The sequence below is a fragment of the Tenrec ecaudatus genome, chromosome 4 (genome assembly GCF_050624435.1).
Source record: "Tenrec ecaudatus isolate mTenEca1 chromosome 4, mTenEca1.hap1, whole genome shotgun sequence".
NCBI classification, from domain to species: Eukaryota; Metazoa; Chordata; class Mammalia; order Afrosoricida; family Tenrecidae; genus Tenrec; species Tenrec ecaudatus.
Window position 1 is genome coordinate 84,513,660 of NC_134533.1, and position 25,222 is coordinate 84,538,881.

General features: G+C 37.5%; 1 protein-coding gene across 1 annotated transcript in view; it reads left to right on the forward strand.

Annotated features, from left to right (window-relative positions):
- The window catches only part of TMEM135 (transmembrane protein 135), a 241,999-nt gene that overhangs the window by 147,792 nt on the left and 68,985 nt on the right, over window positions 1-25,222 (forward strand). Inside the window, exon 6 of the mRNA XM_075546429.1 lies at window positions 5,553-5,599. Within this exon, the coding sequence (XP_075402544.1) occupies window positions 5,553-5,599 (47 nt within the window). The remainder of the gene's footprint in view (window positions 1-5,552; window positions 5,600-25,222) is intronic.

A 25,222-nucleotide genomic window follows, 5' to 3' on the forward strand; every position in this document is an offset into this window, starting at 1 on the left:
ATGAAAAAGGAGAGACGTGGGTTTGATGAGTAGGGAAGACAAGATAAGAAAGGGCATCATTGTGTTGGGACACATCAGGAAGAATTCCTCAGAGGCTCTGTTATTGGAGACAAAAAGCATTTAATTGAGTTTGTTATAGAAAAGCAGCAGAGATCAGTGGGAGGAAGTAGTTAAATGCACCATCTGTTTAAGGCTTTGTTCGGCTTTTTAAGATGACTCCAGTGTGTCTTAATCATTTTGAGGTTTACATGGTAGAAACAACTTTATCAAGGCCTATTTACAATGCGTCCTACTTGCTTTATTATATTTCTGATTAGCTTAAGGATTCTAATGTTTTTATGTATTGTGATTGTGCTTCTTTGTTAGTTCTTTGAGAGACATAGTTTTCATCTGATTCTCTATGATGTAGTGATGACAACAATAGTACAGTTTTCATTGTTTTTTTTTAAATGTCCCAGCTATTCCTGAAGGGTGTGTAAGCTCTATAGCAGGAAGCAATGCATTGTAAATCTGTCACTTCCTGCAAAGGCATTCAAAAAAGAACAGTTTTTCAGCTGAATGAACTTTACTTTCTGTTACACTTTTTATACTCTATTGCAATGATTCTCAACCTTCCTAATGCTGCAACTCTTTAATACAGTTCCTCATGTTGTGGTGACTGCAACCATAACATTATTTTTGTTGCTACTTCATCACTGTAATTTTGCTACTGTTATGAATCATAATGTAAATAACTGATATGCAGGATGTATTTTCATTGTTACAAATTGAACATAATTAAACATACTTAAAGCATAGTGATTAATCACAAAACAATATGTAATTATATATTGTGAAATATTTATGTGTTTTCCAATGGTCTTAGGTGACCCTGTGAAAGGGTCATTCGATCCCCAAAGGGATTGCCACCCACACAGGTTGAGAACCATTGCTCTTTGGCTTAGTATATGAAGAGATTTACTTTATATGATTTTATATAACTTCTCATATTTTTGGTGCAACTTAGATAATAGTGAAATTTAATTCCATATTTTCATGTAAGCATATTTATTTTCAGAAAACAAAAATCATTTCTAAAAGACTTAACTCATTCAAAAATATGCAAAGGGTATGAAAAGGCAGTTAAACCAACTATATATATGTGTATATGTATATAGTCTGAGAGGCTAAGCTTCAATTCTAAGAGGAGTATAACTCACTCAAAACCGAAAACTAGCTGCTATTGAGCAAATTCTGATTCACAGAGACCTTATACGACAGATTAGAACTGTCAGTTTCCGAGATGAATACACCTTTCCAGAGTAGAAGGCTGATAGTCTTCCTTGTGAGTGACTGATGAGTGTGAGCCCCCCACCTTGGAGTTAGGAGCCCATTGTGTAGCACACAATGCCATTAGGGCTTCTCAGGATGTCACTATAATGTTGGTTTTTTTTAACCCACTAGATTGCCTATTTGATACAGTTGTTGTTATAGGGATCTAGTCATTGTAATGAAGTAACTGTAACTTGACAGTATGTATCAAAATTAAACATGTACATATGCATCTATACAGTAAGTCTCACCCACTACCTTGAAATGGACTGACGCATGGCAACCGTATATAGGATTTCTGAGACTGCAAATCTTTATGGGTGTAAACAGTCTCAAGTCCCTTCTAAGGAGTAGATGGTTTTTATCTCTGAGCTTGCAGATAGCAGTCTACGGCTTACCCATCACCACTAGAGTTCCTATGCAGTGAGTCTATTTGTAGGAGTTTGCCCCCACCTCCGTTAATGCACATGTGATAGCATTTATTTGAGTATTGAGAAATGTTTACTGCATCATTATAATGGCAAAAAGGCTGGAAACATGAAATAATTATATACAGGAGCCTTTAAAATAAACTTCCGCATGTCCACAGGTAGGTACATTTATAAAATTAAAAGGGGAAGTATAATAACACCGTCTTAAGCATGTATCTATAAAAATGTGCACACACATACAGTTCTATTCAGAAAAAAGGTCTTGGTGGGAAGAAAACTTTCTTTTCATTATGTTTTTGTTCTATTTGAATTTTTATTTTTTATCATGTACACACAGTACTTTTTGGTAACAGGTTCTAATAGTTTTTCTTTTTTCTAAAAGATATAGTTTACATAGGTTAAGATCCAGTAAGGTATACAATTTACATTCCTTGAAGTTCACTGTTTAGAGTATTTCTAGGTATTTTACCCCCAGAGTTGTACAACTATCACCACAATCTAATTTTAGAGCCTTGTGCTGCCCTTAAAAGGATCCTTCTACTCCTCTACCAGTAACTCTCATCTTACGCCCCAGTCTGCGATCTACCCATAGAATTGTAGATGTTGGACATTTTCATATACATGACATCATATAAACATGTGGTCATTTATAACTGGTTTCTTTTGCTTAGTATAACACTTTCAAGGCTCAGCTATATTGTAGCATGGCGTTTATTTTTCCTGTTTTTGCTCCAAGTATTTCTCAACTCCTCTTCCCCTTTTCTATAAAAAATTCATTTTACTACTGAGACTATACAACAAAAACACCAGTGATAATACCAATTCAACCGTTTCTACATGTGCACTTCAGTAACATCGACTGCTTTTGAGTTGTGTGAACTTTCTCATTCTTCTTCTCCAATTAATGCCTACCTCGTTAGCATAGGGTGCCCCAGCTTCCTATCTCCTTGAGTTGCTCTGTCACTTTGATCCCTTTTCGATAGTTCTTAAAAGAGCACAGTGCTCAAGGCAGCTCTTCCTTACTCAACCCAAACTGAAATCGCTGCCAACAAGTCCGTTCTGACGCGTACAACCGACTAGAACTGCGTCTGCAGGCATCTGCAGAAGCCTCATCTTTCTGCAGGGGAGCTTCTGGTGGCTTCAGACTGCTTACCTTGTGGTGTGTAGCCTATGCTTAACTCACCATGCCACCAGGTATCCTTTTAGGAAGAATTCAGGGAAGATAAGAAAGAAAGGAGAAAGAATAAATTGGAGTCAGACACATTTTTGCTACTTGGGATCTTTATAGATAAGCTTAAGACATGCATAATTTCAGTAGCTACGTATGCCACAAGGGGGTGGTGTCTACATTAAAGGTCCCTGGGGTCACATGTGAGGAACCTAAAACCTGCACTGGGGGAAGATAAGAAGGGGGTAGGGTGCCATGGTGGGAAGAAAGCAAAAGGATCATGTCAGCTTCTGTAAGGAGAGAGAGTCAACCGTGTGCTCGCTTTGAAGGGGCAGAGCTGTTAAGGGGAGAGCCTGTGGGAATGATTTTTAAAGCAGGATACTTTATTTGGAATTTACCTGTCACTTACCAAAGTGGAGGCTTTCCTACTGTGGAATACCAGCTTTCCAGATTCCGTCTGTTCTACATTAAGAAATAGATTCCTCCTATTTCCCTCGGCGTTAGTTTCCCACACTGGAACAGATTAATATGTCTTTGTGTCACTCAAGTAATATTTATAATGCCTTAGGCTAAGATAGAAAGCAGTCAAGCTTGACCTTTTTTCTTAAGAATTATTTTTAAAATGTTAATTTTTTAATATTGACCTTTAATAGCAAAACATTTTCCTCAAGTTGAGTAGTTGTTGTAAGTAGCAATGTTTTCTTTTTAAACATTTTATTACGGGCTCATACAACTCTTATCACAATCCATGCATATACACACATCAATTGTATAAAGCATATCTGTACATTCTTTGCCATAATCATTTTCTTTCTTTTTTTTCTTTTCTTACATTTTTTTAGGGGCTCATACAACTCTTATCACAATCCATTCATATACATACATCAATTGTATAAAGCACATCCGTACATTCTTTGCCCTAATCACTCTCAAAGCATTTGCTCTCCACTTAAGCCCTCTGCATCAGGTCCTCTTTTTTTACCCCGCTCCCTCCCCGCTCCCCCCTCCTTCCTGAGCCCTTGCTAATCCACAGATTGTTATTTTGTCATATCTTGCCCTATCCGGGTAAGTAGCAATGTTTTCATTGTTCTTTGTGATTAGCCTTTTATATTATGTCATTTGTGAATGATGTCATTGCCAATCCTTGTGTTAACACTCTTGTTAACATGCTAACATATTTTTTTGCCATTGTTTTTGTCATTTAAAACAATTTTACAGAGATTCATTTAGTTGGCATAGCTAACCCATTGATGAGAGTTGCGGTTCTGAATTCCTTCCATCTAATATCTTAGAATATTGTAAAATTAGTAGGCTGTGTTTGAGGAGAGATTCTTTAAGCCAGATTTGCCGTGTGTTCTTATGCCTTCTTCTAGATAAAATTTTAATAGCCGATCTGCTTTCTACAAAGCATGGTTACATTTTTATTCCTATTGCTTTCCCTATTGATTAGAATTAGTTGAAAAGTGGATTGTATTGTACTTTTTAAACAAATCTGCTCACCATGCTATACTAGACATTAAGCTTATGATTTCCTTGCTGACTTGATGGCATAAATGCCATGCCTTACTCTTATGTTATTCATTTCCTTAGGCATTTTTATAAGCGTTTAAAAATTGGCTGTATCTCTTTGAGTCCCATGTTATTCCTTGAAAATGGAATTTTCTCAAAAATTTTTGAAGCCCTCTCATGTACATACCTGGTAGCTTCAAAAAGCTTGTGGAAAATGTCCATTATTTTAATGTCATGGACTTTTTGAAGTATGTGCAGGGGACTTCAGAAACATTGTGGAAAAGCAGAACTTGATGGTAATGACCTGCATGAATTTTTTGAAGGCATATAAATGAATACATGCACTTTACATGATTAAGTTCTAACACAGGGTCCTGGTGTAGATACAGCATTTTGAAAAAATGATGGATGAATACTTCAGATCACAAATGGAGGATGGCTACATCCTTACATAACTGCAAGCCTTAACATCACATAACTGACAGACCACATTATTACATCACTGCCAATTCACTGAGAAATATGGCTCAGCCAAGTTGACACGTGACCTTATTGATCACACCCAGCTTTAATCACGCCTCGCATGCTGACATTTCTATATGCCAGGTGGATGCCGTTATTGCATAAAGTGGTTGCGAGGTAGATGTATTTACTATTGTCCTAAATGCGACGTGTTGGCTAATGAGTTAGTCAATATGTGAGGAATAGGTTTACACCTATCCACTGGCATGGTGGGCACACATTAGCCCACTAGCTTCAAGGACAGCAGTTTAAAACCACCAGTCAGCTCCTGGGGAGAAAGATGAGGATTTCTACTCCCATGAAGAGTTAGTCTTAGAAATTGACATAGGCAGTTTTTCCCTGTTCTATAGGATCACTCTGTGTCAGCACTGAATCAATGGTAGTGAATTTGGTTTAGTATTGTAAGAAATACATAACTCGCACATAACATTTTTATGGATTGATTTTTGACCGATGTGGTTTATTTGGAAGACGGAGAATGTAATTTGGGTAATACTAGTTTGTGCATTCTTTCATTGATTCAGACAAGACAAACTAGTGGTATTTTGCTTTGATAAAATCTGCTGATGGTGTCCGTGTTTGGAAAGTAATGTCTCTCCTCCTTTTTACAGGTCCTTTTGTTCTGCATCACCGCTGCCATGTACATGTTCTTTTTCAGGTATGTTCTGTTAGACCTTATATTCTAATAACAAAGCAGTAGTGTTCATTTGTGTTTTGTTTTGTTTTTAACCTACCAGGAAACTGATCTTCACTCCAAGTAATTGTGCACCTAAGTGGCATCGTGTTTTCTGGAATGGTTGATGCTAAAGCACTGCGCCTTGGTGTGTAGGGGAAGCGAGGGAGAGGAGTCACGCTTTACTCAGTAGACAGCCATAGCAGTGCGGGAACCGGAGCTTTGATCAGGGGACTCGCCACTTCTTCCTAAAGCTCAGTTTTTGTCTTCTTGTTACAAGCACTAGGATCAGAATTTTCTTAAATTTTCAGTATATGCACAGAATTCAAATCACATCCCAAGTAACAAGGCCTTAAAATTAAAATTTACACTAAGTTGATAGGGGCTTTCACTGAGTTTTTAATAAAGATATGTTTAGTAGGTATATTTATCTTTTTAAAAAACATAAATGAAGTAATTCAGCCATATCAGAAATTTTAAGTCAGTATTTAAACAAAAACAAACAAAACATTGTAACAGACATTTGATAACATAAAATAACCTTGCCTGACTCTTCTAAAGTTAGAAGTCCTGGTAGTGTGGTGGTTAAGCAGTGGGTTGTGACCCCCCAAGGTAGCTCAAAAGCAAAAGCTGCTCTGAGGAAGAAAGAAAGGGATTTCCACTCACATACAGCTTACAGTCATGGAAACCCACAGGGGTAGGGCCACCCTGTACTGTAGCGTTGCTCTGAGTTGGCATTGACTCCATGGCAGTGATTAAACATCAAATAGATTTATAAAGTACTGATCTTCTAAAGAAACATCTAGATTGTCAATAGGGGAAAACAAAACAAACATTCTAGACATAGGACACTTGATATGCAGAGGCTTGGTAATAAGTAATATAGTATTTTATACAAGTCAGTCATGAAATTGTTAGATGTCACTCTTAGTTAACATATCTCCATATATATCATAATATCCCTGTAGTTCTTTATTGAAATAACATAGGGTAGGGTGGAGGAGTTAGGAATTATAACCTTATAATTTCATCTTTGCAAAAATTTTACCATTGTATTTAGACAGTTTATTAGGACAATATTGCAAAAAAACCCTAATATGGTTTATGATTTATATTCTATTTAGTATGAAGATCAAACATATAAACTAGTGAAAATATAATCATAATTAAAAATAGAAACATAGCTTTAATCGACATGTATATTATTCACTTCTAATATGAGACTTACAGATAGTATCTCTAATTAACATGTAGAATTTCTTAGTCATCAGAAGATTTTGAGGTTTACAATGTAATGGTGGGTTGGATATACTGATAATGCCCAATTTGTAGCATGGCTTTAGAAAATTATATTTTGAAACTACTGCCATCAGCGTAGTATTTTTGGTCTAGAAAGAAAATCAACTCTATAAATATGTATTTTGGTGCAAAGAGCTACAGAACCGTTTCCTGTTTCAGTCACAAAGTCTGGGTTAAAAACAACACCTTTAAAATACTTTCCAGAAGGCTCAATACATGGTTTAAGGGCCAAGATAAACAGTTTCAATTTTTAAGGAAAGAGCTTGTTTTCCTCCCCAAAGAAGCACTCTCACCAAGTTCATAGTGTTTTTGGCAGAAGTTAGTTGGAATAACTCAACAAAAGAGGATTGGTAAATGTTTAAGCCATTTATAAAGTGCTACAACCAAACTAAACAATGTAATATGTCTGCTTGAATTCTAGAATGTGTTGGAATGAGCAAACAGTCTGTACATTGCACTTGACAAGTCAAGTCCAATTGCACTGGAATATTTTATTCCTGTATTTCAACTTTATTATAAATACAAGTGTTGGAGGGTAAATTTATTTTATTCATGTTTAGAAATCAAATTGCATAAAATTGTATAATTAAATATGTAATGATAGAGTAGGTACCACTCACTTTATGGTAACTTCCTTTGAGAAGAGGATGAGCCACAAAATGGTGTTTGTTGTGAGTCACCTTGTGTTTTTATCCCAACCTGTAAATTGGGGTTGGGGTGAGGGGGTGTGGAGGATGAGACCCGCTTGCAATTCAGAGGAAAAAAATGCAATTGACTCCGTATTTAAAAAAAAAAATAAATAACTTAAGTAGTTCCATAAGAATTTTCTTTCAAATATGATTTCCATGTTATAAAAAGAAATTATCTCCACTTTTTCTTGACAATTAAATATTTTAGCTGGTTTTCCAAATGAAAACATTTGGTTTGTTAATTTTACTGATGCCAAGTTTCAAGTAGTGAATGACCCACGTTATTAAATCTCTTGGGTATTAAAAAAAAGTTACCATTTCTGATGTCTCAGTAGATCAGATATTCATAGGTAATCACAACAGATTGCCAACAACAGTGACAAACCTTTGAAATAATCTCTTTTTTCCCTTGACTATTAATAATGGTTTAATTTTGATATTATTATTACTGGGATTTTTGAGTAAAAGCGTACCTAGTACATGTTTGAATAAGTGATGCTGCATTAAAAACATAATTACAACCAAAACTTTCATCTTTTCAGAAATGTCATTGATCTAATGAAAAACATAAATTTGTTAGAGATCTCTTGGTAAAATTACTCACATCATAAACTTCTCTTTAGCTTTTGACTCTGCCATTGCTGATGCAGTGGCCTCCACCTTTTTCTTCCTTGTGTCTGGAAACGGCTGCTGTGCTGTGGCTATGAGAATGTAGAGCAGTTACTCTTAGAAAATAACAGCTTTCTATGCTGTTTGTTTCTAATCCAGTCGTTCAACGTTATTTAACCTGTAAGTGAGTCTAGAACACGTAGAGGCTAGTGCCCAAGTGTAAAATATTGTTTATTCTAATCATTCTTTGAAAAAAAATACATCGGTTGTTTTCTCCTTTCTAATATGTCTAATATGTTCCAGCTAAATGCACAAATGTTGGGCATTATCAGTTCTAATCTCCTCTGCAGTCTCAAAACCAAACTAACTGTCACCAGCTGATTCTGCCCAGATACGAAATGGCAATTGAAGAACAGAGTGGAGCTCTCAGAGAGCATGTTTTCAATCACGCAAAGACAGCTAGCCACAGTTTGGGATTGTGGTTTAAAGTGAGCCTTGCCCCTCACTCCAGTTCCTTGTTTCATTCTTCTGTCTTTTCCCTTCCACATTAAAATTCCATTGTACTTGGGATCTACTAGGGCAGACAGTGAGCGGGACTGGAGGAAAAGATGTCTTGGAGGTAGGTGTAAGGTGGATATCATGGCAGGATGTACACACAGGTTGAAGTGGAAAGAAATATACTGACCCTGAATTTTCAAAGGAGCACAGTTTGCCATTGTCAGCCCACTGTCAGCCTAGTCTTAGCTAGTTGTTAGTAACCACAAACCAGATTCGCCGCCACCGAGCTGATTATAAAGTATAGCGAGCCTGTTGCACAGGGTAGAATTGCCTTGTGCGCTTCTGAGACTGTAATTGTTCGCGGGAGTTGAAAGCCTCATCTTTCTCCCGAAGAGGAGCTGGTGGTTTGGAACTACTGACTTAGCAGCCCAGCAACTAACCACCAGGCCACCAGGGCTCCTAAGTTTCTGGAAAGGACTTTGAAAATGGGACAAAGAGATTTAGAAAGGTTAAAATGGGCACAGAATAGCAGCAAAGAGGACACGGCTTTCCTTTATGGTTGCTCTTTCTTGAAATTACCTCTGTTTTCCTCTTACCTGCAGGGAAGGGTAAACTAGAGGGAAAGAGGAGGCTCTGCGATGTTTGAGTAGAATGGCCATTTGTATTTAAGGGACCTGCATTCGTTTTGGGTATGCCTTCAGTATAGTTATTTGACAACGTTTTCTAGGAAGTTGCTAATATATATCATCTGCTCAGTAAATTGTAAGGCTAGTTAAGAACTTTTATGTTTTCTAATGAAATGCATTAATACTTCAGGTTTCTATTACAAAAATTGACTTAAGACTGGCTTGCTAACCTCAGGGTATAGACTTCTCATCGTCTCCATGTAAGCCTCCTTTATCCTGAAAGGAAGTCTTTTAATGGTGATCTTGGAAATGGAGCCTGAAATGATAAGCTTCTATGAATTAAATTTAGTATTTACTTTGAACCCCAATACTACTTTATGATTAAATATTAGTGGACATATGTATAAGCCAAAATTGGAGATTCTAACCTAAACACTTGCATACACCCCAATGATAACTTACTCTATCCCTTTAAAAACATAAGATAAAAATAATTTGGAATTCAGTACACATTACAAATGATGATTGTGGAAGCTGGAAATTGTTTGCGCATCGTGGGGAGTTTGCAGTCACTTTTAAGAATCACCTCTGTCTCAGGTTTTATTTTGTTGGGTTGTGTTATGTGTAGCATTTTACTACTTAGAGATTCTCAAATTTTTGGAATCCACAATTACTTTAAAATGCTTCATTGTGCCTGATAACATTACCCTATAGTGAGAAATGAAGCTGTCTCGTGAATTAGAACAGCACACAGCCAGAATTACAGAGAGACTATCAGAGGGCCAATGGCCTCAAAGTAAGGTTATGTTAGACAGTTTTTTGGTCTCCCCCTCCCTCCCAAAAAAGCCTTGTCTCACTGTATGTATATTTTCTCCACAATTCCTCAAATGAGATATTATTTTGATTGTTTGCAACAATGCCTTTTCTCTGCATAATCCCATGACTCATTCCTCTGGCTGCTGGATGTCAGGGAGTTGCTCTTTGTATGAACACTTGGGCCCACAGAGGATGAGACCATCAGGAAGTTTGTCTTTTTCCCCAGTGTACGAGGGGGCTTCAGACTATCTGAGGAACACTGGAGTAAAAGGCAATGGAGTTCTCCCGTACTTTATGAAGTCCCTTCATTTTTGAAGAGGGAGTGTTGGCTCCGAGGATGACAGACTGGAGAGTGTGCCAAATGCAAAATGGCAATTCCAAAAGGTGTGGACTAGTTCATGAAGGTACGCTACTTTAGAAGGAAAAGGGAAATAATCAGGGAAGCTATACAAGAAGTGGCATGAATGAAGTTATGTTATTGCTTCACATTCCTAATAAGACAGATAGTTCTATATTTGTGTTACGCTGCTTAGTGAAACCAGAACAGAGCAACTTAGAGTTTTATCGGCATTCCAGCAAAGACTTAGCTTCAGTAACATATACAGATGTGGTATGGAAATACTAATTTATTAATTGGAAGAAAACATGTTTGAGGAACCAAGTTAACTTTATATGTGTGTATCCAGTGCTGCTGTAACAAATACATCAAGCGGATGGCTGATGAAAGGGACATTTATTTTTGCACAGTTTACGGTGCAGGGGAGAGCTTTTTGCATTTGTAGGCTCAGGAGGAAGATTCTGAGCCGTTCTTCATGTAGCTGGGCATCTCTTTTCCTATCTCTGTTTGCTTGTCTTACTCTGCTCTTCTTATTCTACCTTGTGAGTGACTCCACGAATACTGTCATATTACCACAATAAAGACAGCCCATCTTGTCTAGAATTATAATAACCCCAAGCAAAGGTGTTAGGATTTACAGCACATGTTTTGAGGGGACTCAGTTTATTCCTGAATAATTTAGCATTTTAGTGAATATATTCGTAATCATTGGTGCATTCCCATTAATCAGACTCAGAAGCCACCGATTTCTAGTTAGAGACTGCTCTTCGGGGTCTCCTGTAGGTCATTAGGGTGTTCTTGGCTAACGTAAGGCGCCCCTGGTAGCATAGTGACTTACAGGTTTGCCTCCGGACGGGAAGGTCACCAGGTGGAACCACCAGGTGTGCCATAGAAGAAAGATAAGACTTTTTATTCTTGCAACAATTTAAATCTCAGAAACTCACAAGGGCAGATCTCTTATCCTTTAATAACCAAAAACCATGCTCACTGCCATCAAGTCAATGCTGACTTACAGCGACCCTGTAGGACAGGGTGGAACTACCCTGTGAGTTTCTGAGACTGTAACGGTTACAGGAGTAGAAAGCCCTGTCTTTCTTCCTGGGCACTGCTGGTGGTTTTCAACAGCTGACCTTGTGGAAAGCAGCCCAGCTTCTAACCACCAGTGTTCCTCTTCTCTGCCCCATAGGGTCTGTATACATTAGAATTGACTCAGTGGCAGCGAATTTGGGGTTTTAACATTTTTTGTTATTCCAGTTTATTGTATATTCTAATTTATTTTTAATGGAATTAAAATTTTCCCTTTTAAAAATACAAATTACCAGCCGAGCATATATACTTGTAATTTAGTTGTGACAGTCTACATCTAACTTTTAGAAGAAGGATATGAATCAAGGTCAGGCCAAAGTCAAGTCTAATGACGTGAATGTCAGACATGCCTCCACTCCAACTTTTCTGACACACTCTGTTTCTCTGTTGGGGTCAATAATTTGTTCACAGAACATACTCGTGATTGTATGGTTTATTAGGGAAGTACCAGGGTACAATTTAGGATCAAGATCAACTTGGAAATAACAATATAATTCAGGAGATAAGATAGAGTTCCCAATCTGGACAGGCTTCGAGTCAAGACAGCTGACAGCTCTCAGCTCTCCCTAGGCCATGTCTGTAGATGGGCCTTGCCTTGGCTGTGGCCTCTGCTGGACCTTTTCTTGCCTGTGTCCCACAGGCATTCCGCTCTTCTCTTGGCTTGGGTCTTCTCTGGGCCTCTGCCAGTTTGGACAAGCGTTACAGCCCTTCAGCTTTGCTACCAAGTACCTTCAGGCACGCTGCTTGCAAGCTTCCCGTGGAAAAGCACTCAGCTCTCTCTCGCTCTGTGAGTTAGTAAGCCCACAAGCAGCCCCCTCTTGACGGTTGCCTGGTTCCCACCTGCTTGTAGTGCTGCCTCCATTCTCTGCTACTGGACTCCACTATGGTTGCTGCTGTCTCCATCACCCCCTTTCATTCTCCTGTATCTAGCGGGTTCTCAGCTCATGGACCTTAGCTCAAAAGTACACATCACACTCCAGACTCTTCTTGATTGTGAAGCCCCCGTTCCTTTTATAGTTTGATTCTGATAAGCCTAGCAGGTTGGCCACAGCCACTTAATTTGCATTAGTAATCAACCAATTTCTCTCCCTCCTCCATTTATTTATTTATTACATCATTTTATTGGGGGCTCATACACACTTATCACAATCCATGCATCCATCCATTGTGTCAAGTATATTTGTTCATTTGTTGATTCCATCATTCTCAAAACATTTTCTTTCTACTGGAGCCCTTGGTATCAGTTCCTCATTTTCCCCCTCCCTTCCCCACCCTCCCTCCCTCATGAATCCTTCGTAATTTATGAAACATTATTATTTGCTCATGCCTTACACTGTCTGATGTCTCCCGTCACCCACTTTTCTGTTGTCTGTACCTCAGGGAGGGGGTTATATGTAGATCCCTGTGATTGGTTTCCCCTTTCTCCCCCACCTTTCCCTTACCCTCATATCACTACTCATTATTGGTCCTGAGGAGTTTATCTGTTCTGGATTCCCTGTGTTTCCAGCTCTTTTCTGTACTAGTGTACATGCTGTGGTCTAGCTGGATTTGTCAGGTAGAATTGGGATCATAATAGTGGGGAGGAGGAAGCATTAAAGAACTAGAGGAAAGTTGTATGTTTCATTGGTCCTATACTGCACCCTGACTGGCTAGTCTCCTCCCTGGGACCCTTCAGTAAGGGGACGTCCAGTTGACTACAGTTGGGCTTTGGATCTCCACTCACCTTCATTCACGATGATATATATTTTTTTGTTCTTTGATGCCTGATACCTCATCCTATCGACACCTCATGATCACACAGGCTGGTGTGCTTTTTCCATGTGGGCTTCATTGCTTCTCAGCTAGATGGGCACCATCAGCTTTCTTCACCACATTTGCTTAAGCACCTGCTTTGTCTTGAGCAACCATGTCAGGAAGGTGTGCATCATGGAATGCCAGTTTAACAGAACAAAGTGTTCTTGTTTTGAGGGAGTACTTGAGTAGAGGCCCAATGTCCATCTGCTACCTTAATACTAAACCTATAAATATAGGCACATAGATCTATTTCCCCATCATCATGTATAAATATATTTACATGTTTACATGCCTGTATTTTCACCTTTATAAATACTCTGCCTCCTAGTACCTTCCTCTGTTTCCTTTTACTTTCTTCTTGTTCCACTTTCATGTTCAGCCTTCATTTGGGTTTCAGTAATTCCTCTCAGTTACATTGCCCTGATCAAACCCTACCAGATCTCCAACACCCTCTTCCCCATTTATTTTGGATCACTTGTTGTTCCCTTGTCCCTGGGAACAACCAATTCTAAGGTCATGTAAGCCTATTGGTAGTTGTATGTATTTCATTTGCATAGGAGATTAGCCAGTCTGTGCCAGATACATAAATAAAGGCAGGCTTGACCTAATCAGTTACTTTTTAGCTGAATTATACACTCAAGGCCAGTAATGCTGTTTAAAATTGGGCTACACATATTTTGTATATTATATATTTTTCTCCAACAGCTTTATTGGTATTATAATTCATATATACACTTTAGGAGTTCATCCACATCAAGAAGAGTTGTGCAACCATCACCACATCCGTTTTAGAACGTTTTCTTCATTTCTTTACTCATTGTGATTAGATCCCCATTTCCCCAGCCTTCCCTGCCATATCCCTGAGCAACCATTAATCCAGTTACTCTCCCTATAGAGTTAACATAAAATATATTACGTGGGGAGGAGAGGGTGTTAGGTAGGATGAGACACGTGTTTCAAAAACATTATACCTGCCATCTTAAATTAATGAAATCAAAGGATGGGTGTAGGGCAGGGTATTATTCGATTATTTTATTATTTAGATAATATCTCATCATACTGTATTTTTTTCATGAGTTCTCCTTGACTTTTTTCCCCCCAGAAATAGCACAAATAACAAATATTGGAAATATCTGGATAGCCCCCTCCATTTAAAAAAACACATCCAATAAAGCATCTCTAGAGTTTTATTTTTCATGCTGTGTAGATTTAGTGTCAGGGTCTATCAGGAGAGGAAGCTGAGCTGAAATTCACAACAAGACAAAATATATTTTCCACCATTAATCAATTTTCAGTGTAGATCCTCTTTCCAGTGTACGATTGAGTCACTGCACCAGGAAGGTGTTTGCCTGCAAGGTGAGCTGTTCAGAATGAGAGAAGCTTTTAAGTTCTAAAATTTCAGCCATTTCTGACCAGTCTTCCCTAGAGGAAGGAGAAAGTGTGTCTCTTCTTCTTCGTTCTTTTATATTTCCTTGTCAATCACAAAACCTCTTTGCCCTGGTGGGGCCTTAATGGTAACTAAGGTTGGATCATGTTCCTGTCATCTTCAAATGCAAAAATAAAAGAGCATAGCTCTGCATACGAAGACTGGAGCGACTAAGTTGCCTGTAGCAGCCCAGGACCTCCGAATCCAGCTGCCCTGAATGCTTTCGGAAATGATCTGATGACTGGACATGGAGCACATATTTTTTATGATTTTGAATCCCTCCGGCACTGTTTAGAATCAGACTGATAGAATAGTTGAAATGATTGAAAGCAGCTGAGCTGATCCAAATTTTAAAAAAACATATCGCAAAATCTTTAAAGGAGGCCTGGTGGCCTAGTGGATTACATATTGGACTGCTAACTGCAAGGTCAGCCGTTCAAACCACCAGGTGCTCGACGGGAGAGAGATGAAGCTTTATGTCCCTGCAAAGATTTTCATTTCAACTTGTGCTAGAGGATTAGTATGAGTCAGAATCAACTTGATGGCAGCAAACGAATGAGATAACAAAATCATTAAACTCTAATATTGGACGCTCAATTACTATCTTAACTTCTGTTTCTTGCTTGAATGTTAAAAGAGCAATTTTTGAAGTGGATTGTTCCAGGTTTTAAGATTTGGGATAAAATTACCTTGCATGGTGTTATTTTATTTCCAGGAATTCTAATGGGATCCTTGACAACTTCCATCTTTTCTCAGTTTAGCAGAATGTTGTCTATTGGTCTAGTTAAGGATTTTGGTTTTCTTCACGTTGAGTTGTAATCCATGCTGAAAGCTGACAGATGTGATGGATTTGAATCCTGTTCTATAACCATGACAGTTTTAGATCACTTTATCAAATTAAAAAAATTAGCTTTCGTCATTCTCTATTATACTTTCTTTAGTAAGTAGGATGGACTGGGAATGAATATAACTTGGACTGATAGCACTTAAACAAACCCAAAGCAAACCCACTACCACCAAGTTAATCTCAATTCATGGTGACTGTAGGACAGCATAGAACTGATCCATAGGATTCCCAAGGCTCAGAATCTTCAGGAACATAGGTAGGCATATCTTTCTCCAAAGAGGTCAGCAGTTCCAATGCGCTGGCTGCTCGTCAGGAGAAAGATGAGGCAGTTAGCTTCCTTGAAGATTTGCAGCCTAGGAAGCCCTAGAGAGTACTTCTGTTTCTTCCTATAGAGTCGGAATGGACTAGATGGCAGTAGTTTAGTCATTAAAGGTGATTTTAAAAAATCCATTGTTATTTATTTGTAGTAGCTTTTATATGCTATTTGTATATATTTTAAAATATTAGCTGTCAGGTAAACAAGCACAACATTTTAGTGGTATATAGCAACAAGCAAGTTGACTGCACGAGCTCTCTTCACAACTGCACGTCTGTGAGTCAGTTGGGGTGGCTCTGCTGCTCCCCATGTGTTCATTTAGGCTGAAACTGAGGGGGCAGCAGCTATGCAGGGAACGGTGTCTTCATGACAATGTATGAGATTTGTTTTCACTATCATTTCAAAAATATTGATATATATGCATGTACGTACATACATACATATGTATTCCGTAGTACTTTGTTTAACACACATAAATAGCCTCTCATTTACCAAGACATTTTCTTTGCTTCGGAGTTTCCAAGCTGGAGTTCTGAGTTGTTTTTGTTATTTAAACCATGCGTACATGATAATGTCTTTCCAAAGCATTTAGCTGAGTTGCAATAGAAACAACCTTGTTTCCCTTTTTGGTTATGTAATATGTAAGTGAGTTACATAATTACATTAACAAGCATAACTGACACAAATACATTTTGGAGAAAAACAGCTGCTTTTTTGGCAAGCGTGTACCTCAACCAATGTGAACAGAGGGTGTGTAGTCTTTGGGAGTGCTGTTTTTACCCTTGAGCCATCGATGTGAACATTAGAATATTTTGCAGATAGAAAATAATGAGACTAAGCTAAATTTGAGTTACTAAATATAATGTCTTAAATGGAAATCAGATAAGCTAACTTTTATTGTAAAGAGTCCATTTTCAAAATAAATACTAATTCTCACTTTATGTCTACTTTATTCATCTTTAGTTTTCTACATTCTTTAAGGATTTTTTTCTTTGCCTTAAAGCTCTCCAGATTTGATTCCTATAAAAACCTCCCTCTTTTTTATCCTAGTAGAGCAAAACCTTAAAGACTTACCTATATACTCTAATATAAGCCAACCTGAGTATAAGCCAAGGTACCTAATTATTAGCTGGGAAACTAAAAAAGCTGATTGACTCGAGTATAAGCCTAGGGTGGAAAATGCAGAAGCTGTTAGTGAGTTTCAATAATAATAATAAAAAATAACATTACTAAAAATTGAGACATCAGTGGGGTAATGTATTTAAATATTTATTTTAAATAAAAACATAAGTAAAAGGACAAGTCATTTATCATTAGTAAACCAGCACAGTAAGTTGAAAATAGGCTCAACAAAAACAATAAGGTATCAGCAATGATACCTTAAAAGTACTATTCCCTGAGCTCAGTCAGCAACCAAGCAAACATGTAAAGAGTTAAAATCCTTCAAAACTAGATTCCTCATCATCATCCGTATCCCAATGCAGAGCTTCTGCTGGTGTGAGGTCATCATAGACGCTGTCCTCACTGAGATCGCCATCATCACCATCACTGCTGTCATTTTCATACAAAGCGCAGTCTTCACTGCCATCCACAGCATTACTAATACTACATTTCTGGAAGGCACGTCGCACCATGTCTTCTGGAATGTCTTCCCATGCATCTCGAACCCACTTTGCTATTAACTCTATGTCAGGCTTCATGAGATTTCCTCCTTTTGTTAGTCAGGCTTGACCAGATGACATCCATTCGTGCCACATCCTTCCCACACAGTCTTTAAAAGGTTTATTCAAAGATACACATCATAGGACATTCAAACATTCAAAGCCCTGCAGTGTCAGTGGGGCTTTGAATGAATAGTGGAGAAACGACAATCACCTGCGAGATAAGGGCACTTGTCCCGTTAAAGAGGTGGGGAGGGAGATGTTACACCTCGCTGGGGCACCACTGACCGTGTGTAAGCCAACTGAAAACCTCGGCATATACATGAGTATATATGGTATTTCTGTAAGAAGTACTGCTGGATTTTGATTTTTATGTATCTTGGCTTAAAAATAAATTCAGTAGCTCATGGTTTATGTAAATATTTTTTTACCTATTTTATATCTTGTAAGATTTTCTAAATAATATTTTCCTTTAAAGTGGTTAATATTAATAATTGTTTCAGGGGCATGATAGATTTTCAGAGTTGGAAGCAAATTAGACATTATGTAATGTAGCATTACCACTTTAATGGCAAGGAAATGAAGTCTTCCAAGAATTTTTAAAATTTAAGATCATAGCAGGAGCTAATAATGGAGTTATAATTATGAATAATCTGTTAAGTTTAAAATACCATAAATACTTTCAAAGCAATTATTATTTGAAGGTTCTATGAGAGACATGTTGCATTCTGAAATGCCACCTCATGATTGCTGCTCTTAGATGCCGTCCCGCCTCCCCCCTCCTAGCAGCCTGTGGTGTGCTGCGGGAACTAGTTGCTGCGATCGCTGTGCCCGCCTCGCCAGGGTTTCTGTGTGTGAGCCCGTGGCTGCAGCCGCTCTGTGGACCCATACCCTGAGGGTCTTCCTTTTTCCCCCTGACGCTTCTTAAGTGTCAGAGGCATACCATCCTCCCTGCTGTATATATGTTCTGGCTGTATATCTTCCAAGACAGATAGATCTGTTCATTCTTCTGGCAGTCTGCGGTGTATTCGGCACTTTTTGCCAGCGCCATTGTTCGTTCCTGTGCATCGAGTCTTCTGCAATCTTCCGTATCCCTTGTCCAGCTTTCACTTGCAGAGTAGGGGACTGCAAACGCTGTGAAGGTGTCAGAGGCTCCTTTATGCCTCAGAGTGACATCTTTAACCCTTTAAAGAAATCTGGGTACCAGATTGGCTCAATCCAATGTATAATTTCATTCTTTTATCACTGTGTCCATGTATAATTTTTGTATTCTTAAATACTATATGATGACAAGAGCCTTTTTGAGGGCCTTTTAAAGTTTCTGTCCTATTCCACCCCCATCCTCCTTTTTTTTGTCAATCTTCTTCTTCCTCTGTCCTCATTTTTTTCTTTTGCTTTTTACCAGAATATATACTGTCAAGGAAATAACTAGAAGTGCAATGAAGCACCTCACATTAGTATCCATGTCAAGTGTGACAAATGTGTGTGGCTGACATTTCAGAATGGAATTAAATTTCTACTGTTCCTTATGCATTATTAGTAATTTCTTCTAAAGAGGAAGAATTCTACTTCATTTTATGATTAGATTTATAATCATGTTTTATCTTTTGTCATGAATTAAACCATTCTTTCATTATGAAATGTAAACAGACATATATTGAAGATGATTTTAATGACAGTGTGACCATTTAAAGACTTTCAGATGTTTTAATCTCCACAAGGCAGTTACAGCTTTAAAATGATTGGATATAATTTCAGCTAGGATATCAGAAACACTTTTTCTTAAACTTCACTCTGTGATAATTCACTTGAAGGACATTAATTTGTTTCTCCTATTAAAGTTCTTTTGTTTGAGAAATAATTGACTAGATTTCCAAAGCGATTTTTAAGCAGAAAGTTTACTGTTTTGTTAAAGCTATGGATTACTTGAGATTTTATAATATGCACCTTAAATTTGATTATAGACTGTAAGCTTTACATTATTTTTCAAATCAAATTGGCCACAGTAATACTAAGTTAAATTAGAGTTTCAAAATTTTTACATAAAGTAGAAATTGATTGTTACTAACAGCTGTTGTTATAAAATCGATAAATTAGAAAATCTCTGTCTCAAAACATTATCTTTTCCCATTTTTATGCCAACTAAATTTCACTTCTGTGTAACTTCAACAGTAAAACAGTTTTTCCTTGTCCCGTAAGTAAACTAAAGAAGAATCATTAGCTTGATCATATTTGCATTATATACACTTCTCTTTTGTTGAAATAAAATTTTCAAGCTAATTGCTTTGGATTTAACAGTTTTTCCTGATCAGCTGGGTTGGTCTTGACCTATGCCCCTCTTTGTAGCCTGGCATATCTGAATCTGTTCCTTGATCTTTCTGTTGAGCTTTGTGTTAAATTCCGCATGTCTGTTCTTTTCAGTACCCACTTTTCAGTTTTTTTTCTTTAGCTCTTAGTTATGAGCCGTCAGGTGACATATCCCCTTGTCTACATGGTGGGAAGAATTATACAGGCCTTATTTTTTTTCTTTTTTTTATTTTAACAATTTATTGGGGCTGATACAATTCTTTTCACAGTTCATACATATACATACATCAATTGTATAAAGCACATCTGTACAGTCTTTGCCCTAATCATTTTTTTCTCTTTTCTTCTTTTACATTTTATTAGGGACTCATACAACTCTTACCACAATCCATACATATACATACATCAATTGTATAAAGCACATCTGTACACTCTTTGCCCTAATCATTTTTTTCTCTTTTCTTCTTTTACATTTTATTAGGGACTCATACAACTCTTACCACAATCCATACATATACATACATCAATTGTATAAAGCACATCCATACATTCCCTGCCCCAATCATTCTCAAGGCATTTGCTCTCCACTTAAGCCCCTTGCATCAGGTCCTCTTTTTTTTTCCCCCTCCCTCCCCATTCCCCCCTCCCTCATATGCCCTTGGTAATTTATACATCGTTATTTTGTCATATCTTGCCCTCTCCGGAGTCTCCCTCCCCCCCTTCTCTGCTGTCCCTCTCCCAGGGAAGAGGTCACATGTGGATCCTTGTAATCAGTTCCCCCTTTCCAACCCACTCACCCTCCACTCCCCCAGCATCGTCCCTCACACCCTTGGTCCTGAAGGTATCATCCACCCTGGATTCCCTGTACCTCCAACCCTCATATGTACCAGTGTACAGCCTCTGTCCTATCCAGCCCTGCAAGGTAGAATTCGGATCATGGTAGTTGGGGGGAGGAAGCATCCAGGATCTGGGGGAAAGCTGTGTTCTTCATCGATACTACCTCACACCCTAATTAACCCATCTCCTCTCCTAAACCCCTCTATGAGGGGATCTCCATTGCAGGCATTATTTTTGAGACAACATTTTCTTTCAAGAACTAATTTTAGTTATATTATAAAATATTTTAAAAATGCTAATATACTCCAAATAGAACCTGTCTTTCTCCTCACTTCTGTTATCTCCCTATGGGACATAGTGAAGAAACCCTATTCCTGGGAATGTTACATAAATGCTTACCCAGAAAATTTGCATATGTATCTTATCCAAGAGTTGGAAAATGGATAGAATTTTTAACACAGAAAGTCACAAGGTTGGTGCTGGGACAGGTTATGCAAGCAGAAAATACTTAGCTGTTAGAGGACTGTAGAATTATGTTTGCATAGTTAAAAAGAAAGGAAGGAAGGTAGAGAAAAAACTTTTTTATTCACTTAGTCCTTCTACCAACACCTTTATTCTTCCTTTTTAATACCCAAATTTCTTAAATCAGTTGTCTACATTCTCTAGTTAGCTTTCTTATATACCACAACAATCTGATTTCCTCTGGTTACACCTCTGAAATTGATCTCCTGAGGTTACCCACAACACTGTAAATACATCTAACGGTCTCCTTTATATCTTTAACTTACAAGGTCTCTTAACTACTTATGGCAGCCTGACCACTTCCCATTTCTTAAAACACTCTGCCCTTTGCTGCCCTGAAATGATGTGGGCTTGTGCTCGCGCTCTCTCTCTCTCTCTTTCTCTCTCTCTCTCTCTCCCCACCCCACCCCTCTCTCTCCCTCCTCTCCTCTCTCAATGTTGAACATAAAATTAACCATCAGACTGCTTCTCAGTAATGCCATATTAAAAAAAAATCAACCCTTTGTATTTGATTTTTTTGTACAGACTTCTACCCTCAACCCCCGTCCCCGTAAGGATTGGTACCACTTTGCCATTGTTTATATCAGTAATTTTATGTCATATTTCCTGTGACCTTTAACTCGAGCTTAGCTGCATATTGGATATGTGAGCACTTATTGTTTAGGGTGGTGCAGCAGGAGCATTAAAATCACACTAATTTGTGTTTTATTTTCACCCTTTACGAATTGTAGCTTCTAGCACTATATTTAATTTCTTGGAGTAATTAAGATGTTATTTATATATATTTTTTCTGATTTCAAAAGCACATGCTCAAAATGTAGGTGTAAATGTAATAGCAATAAACACAGTCTGTAGAGCTTGCTTAGATTGTACAACCAGCGAGATGAAATAGGATTTCACATGTAAATTTGTTTTACTCTAAATTATGCATTATTCCAACTTCACCAGGCCATGTGGTCATTGGGGCATTTGAAATGATTGTTTAGAAAATTTTCCTACTTTTCTAAGTAAAGAATCATGTTGAATGCCTAATAAAAATACACATTTCTGGACCTTGCATTATACTGATGTAATATGAATTTCCAGGGGAGGAGTCTGTGGCTGTTTATTTATTTAAAAGATCATGTTATTGGGGCTCGAACAGCTCTTCTAACAATTCATACATCAATTGTATCAAGCATGTTTGTACATATGTTGCCACCATTATTCTGTAGTCAAGTAGACCTGAGAATGATTTTCACTCTCTGTCTCCTGTTTTATCTTCAACAAGTTGACTTAATCCTTTTGGTTCTGTTTTCTTACTGGCAAAATTTACATCCTAATGCCTACCGCTATCAAGACGGGAGAAAAGGTCTCCCATTCACCCCGGAGTGACCGTGTTGAAGGTGGTTCACCAGGTCTGTCTTCTAAGATGGCTCTGAATGGACTCCGCCTTCCTGATAGCCGCCATTCACCTTGACCATGTGTACCACCGTATAGCCAGTGATGCCAATTGATCCCAGTTCAGTGTGACTCCATGTGTTCCAGAGAACTATGTTCCATGAGGAATCCCACTGGCATTGATTAGATTCTAACTCCTAGGATTTCCAAGCCTGCAAATCTTTATAGGAGCAGACAGCCGCATTTTCTCTGACAGAACAGTGATGGGTTTCAGCAGCTTAATACCCAACCCACAATGCCACCAGGACACCTTTTGTATAGCATAGGCCCCGAATTAATGATAGAGTAGATGAACGTTCTTATCTAATCAATCCATACTTTAGTTATCCTATTCATGAAGTAAATTTAATGTTAGCTATTCTTTCTGGTACATAATGACTTATCTATTTGAATTGGTGTTAGGCCTGAAATCCTTCAGTGAATTAGAGTCCTGTTGGCATCTGATAACTAAAAGTTATTGGTAAGGCAATCTTTATATAAAATCTTCATTATCTTATATTTGAGAACTGTTTGCCGCCTTGTTTAGAGTTTTCTGAAATGGTTGCTATTAGATTAAAGGACAGTGTTCAGCTAAAATAGCAGCATGGGTTTCAAAGCCCATGATTGCACACTTGTTCTCATCTATGTAATGAGACTTTGTTTGCATTATGAGATTTGTAACGTTGACAAAATCTGCAGATTTCATCATAGCAAATTGAAACACTTAGAATAAATGTCATTGTAAAGTGTTTTAAAAACAAACTGAAGCTCAGTCTTAGAGTCTGGTTTTATTTTGGAGTAGTCATATAATATTGTGTATGGATTTTATACTTGACGTGAGTGAGACAGCCTCATAATCAGAATTTTTTTATTTGTAATTAAGCTCTTAGCATATGAAATAGTAGTGCCTTATCTCTAATTTTGATCCATCTAAAGTAATATTATAGTAAAGTTCTTATAAGTTCTTATAACCAAGCCATTATATTAATGGTGTCTTAAACAGGACTCTGTAATAAATGGAGTAAGCAATAGAGTGCTATAAATATTAAAAGAAATCATTCTTTAAGAAATATAAAACACGGGAAATCCAAGGATTCATGAGATTTGCTTTATCAAGGGATTGCTAGTATTTAAATTATAACTTTAAAATTTGTTAGCTTACTGTGAACTTTCCTTTGTTGCTGCTTTTGACTTAGGGCAATAAATAATATCTTATAGTGAGAAAGAGAAGAAAATATTCCTTGACTAATTTTTTTTAATTAGAACAATATTAAGGGCAGTTTATAATCTTTATTTCTTCTTTTTAATAAAATCTATATTTTAAAATTTAATTGTTTACCTTCATTTAACTTGAATTTTATTTAGACTTATACTTTAATATGTTCAGTGATAGTATAATATGACTGAAATGCTTGCTAAATCTTATTTTCTTCAATAAAATAAAGGAATTTTTGTTTTTGCAAGATAGCCGTGGCACTTGCCACAAATTTGCATTTATTTGAAAAACTACGTTACTTAAAAATAATCTAAGATAATGTTTCCTATTATTTAGATGATAAAATATAAGTATTGTAGTAGTTGAATAAGAAAGAAGATCTTTGTTGATGTTTAACAGCTTCATTGTTGAGGAATCAAATGATATAGCATTTCAGTGAACATCTGAATGCACATGTATTATCTGGAAAAGAGCCAGTTGTAATGTTCTTTAATTATCCATAGAGAAGATGTTTCACACTTAGATCAGTTCTTAAGAAGGAGGAACTTTAGAGCTAGAACAAGTAATATTTAATGCTTATTTTATAAACCACTAGTGAGAAATCCAGGCAGAAGCCAAGAATTTTAGTCGTAAGCATCTGGTCATGATAGTTTTGGAATCTTTACACTCTGATGATATATCTTTGTTATGACTTAAGAGTATTTCCTGGCAGACTCGTTAAATAGGTCTGGAAGCGAATTCTGTATCCGACCATCCTCTTACCATCGGTTAAGGTGACTGGACCCTTCCTCCTGAAGGAGGAAAGAACAGTTCTTGTGCGGGTTCCCGGGAGCTATTGTGCAGTTTTCATATAAATGGATCATTTATTCTTTAACTTTTTCTGTTTGGCTGATGAATAAGAAAGTGATAACTCTTTATTTCACCTAGATGCCACTCTTCATATTATCTAGACTGAATTTTGATCAGAAGTTGGAAGATTTCAGGAAAATCATTGGTATTTGTCATTTATAAAATATTCCATGATTCTCTTAAAGACATATGTAACTGAATCAAATGATTCCGTTCTAATATTTAGAGGACATGAAAACACACATTCATGTAAATAGTTTTAAGATGGCACACATAGATTGTCAAATAGTAATAAATGACCTCCCAGCCACAAACAGGAATATTACGGTATCTGAGAGTTCATTGCATCCTGTGGAGTCATGTTACGTTGCTGCTGTTGAGTCAGTACAGCAGAAGGCAACAGGCCCCGTCCTCACTGTTGCTAGGCTCAAGCCCAGTATTAACCACCAGATAG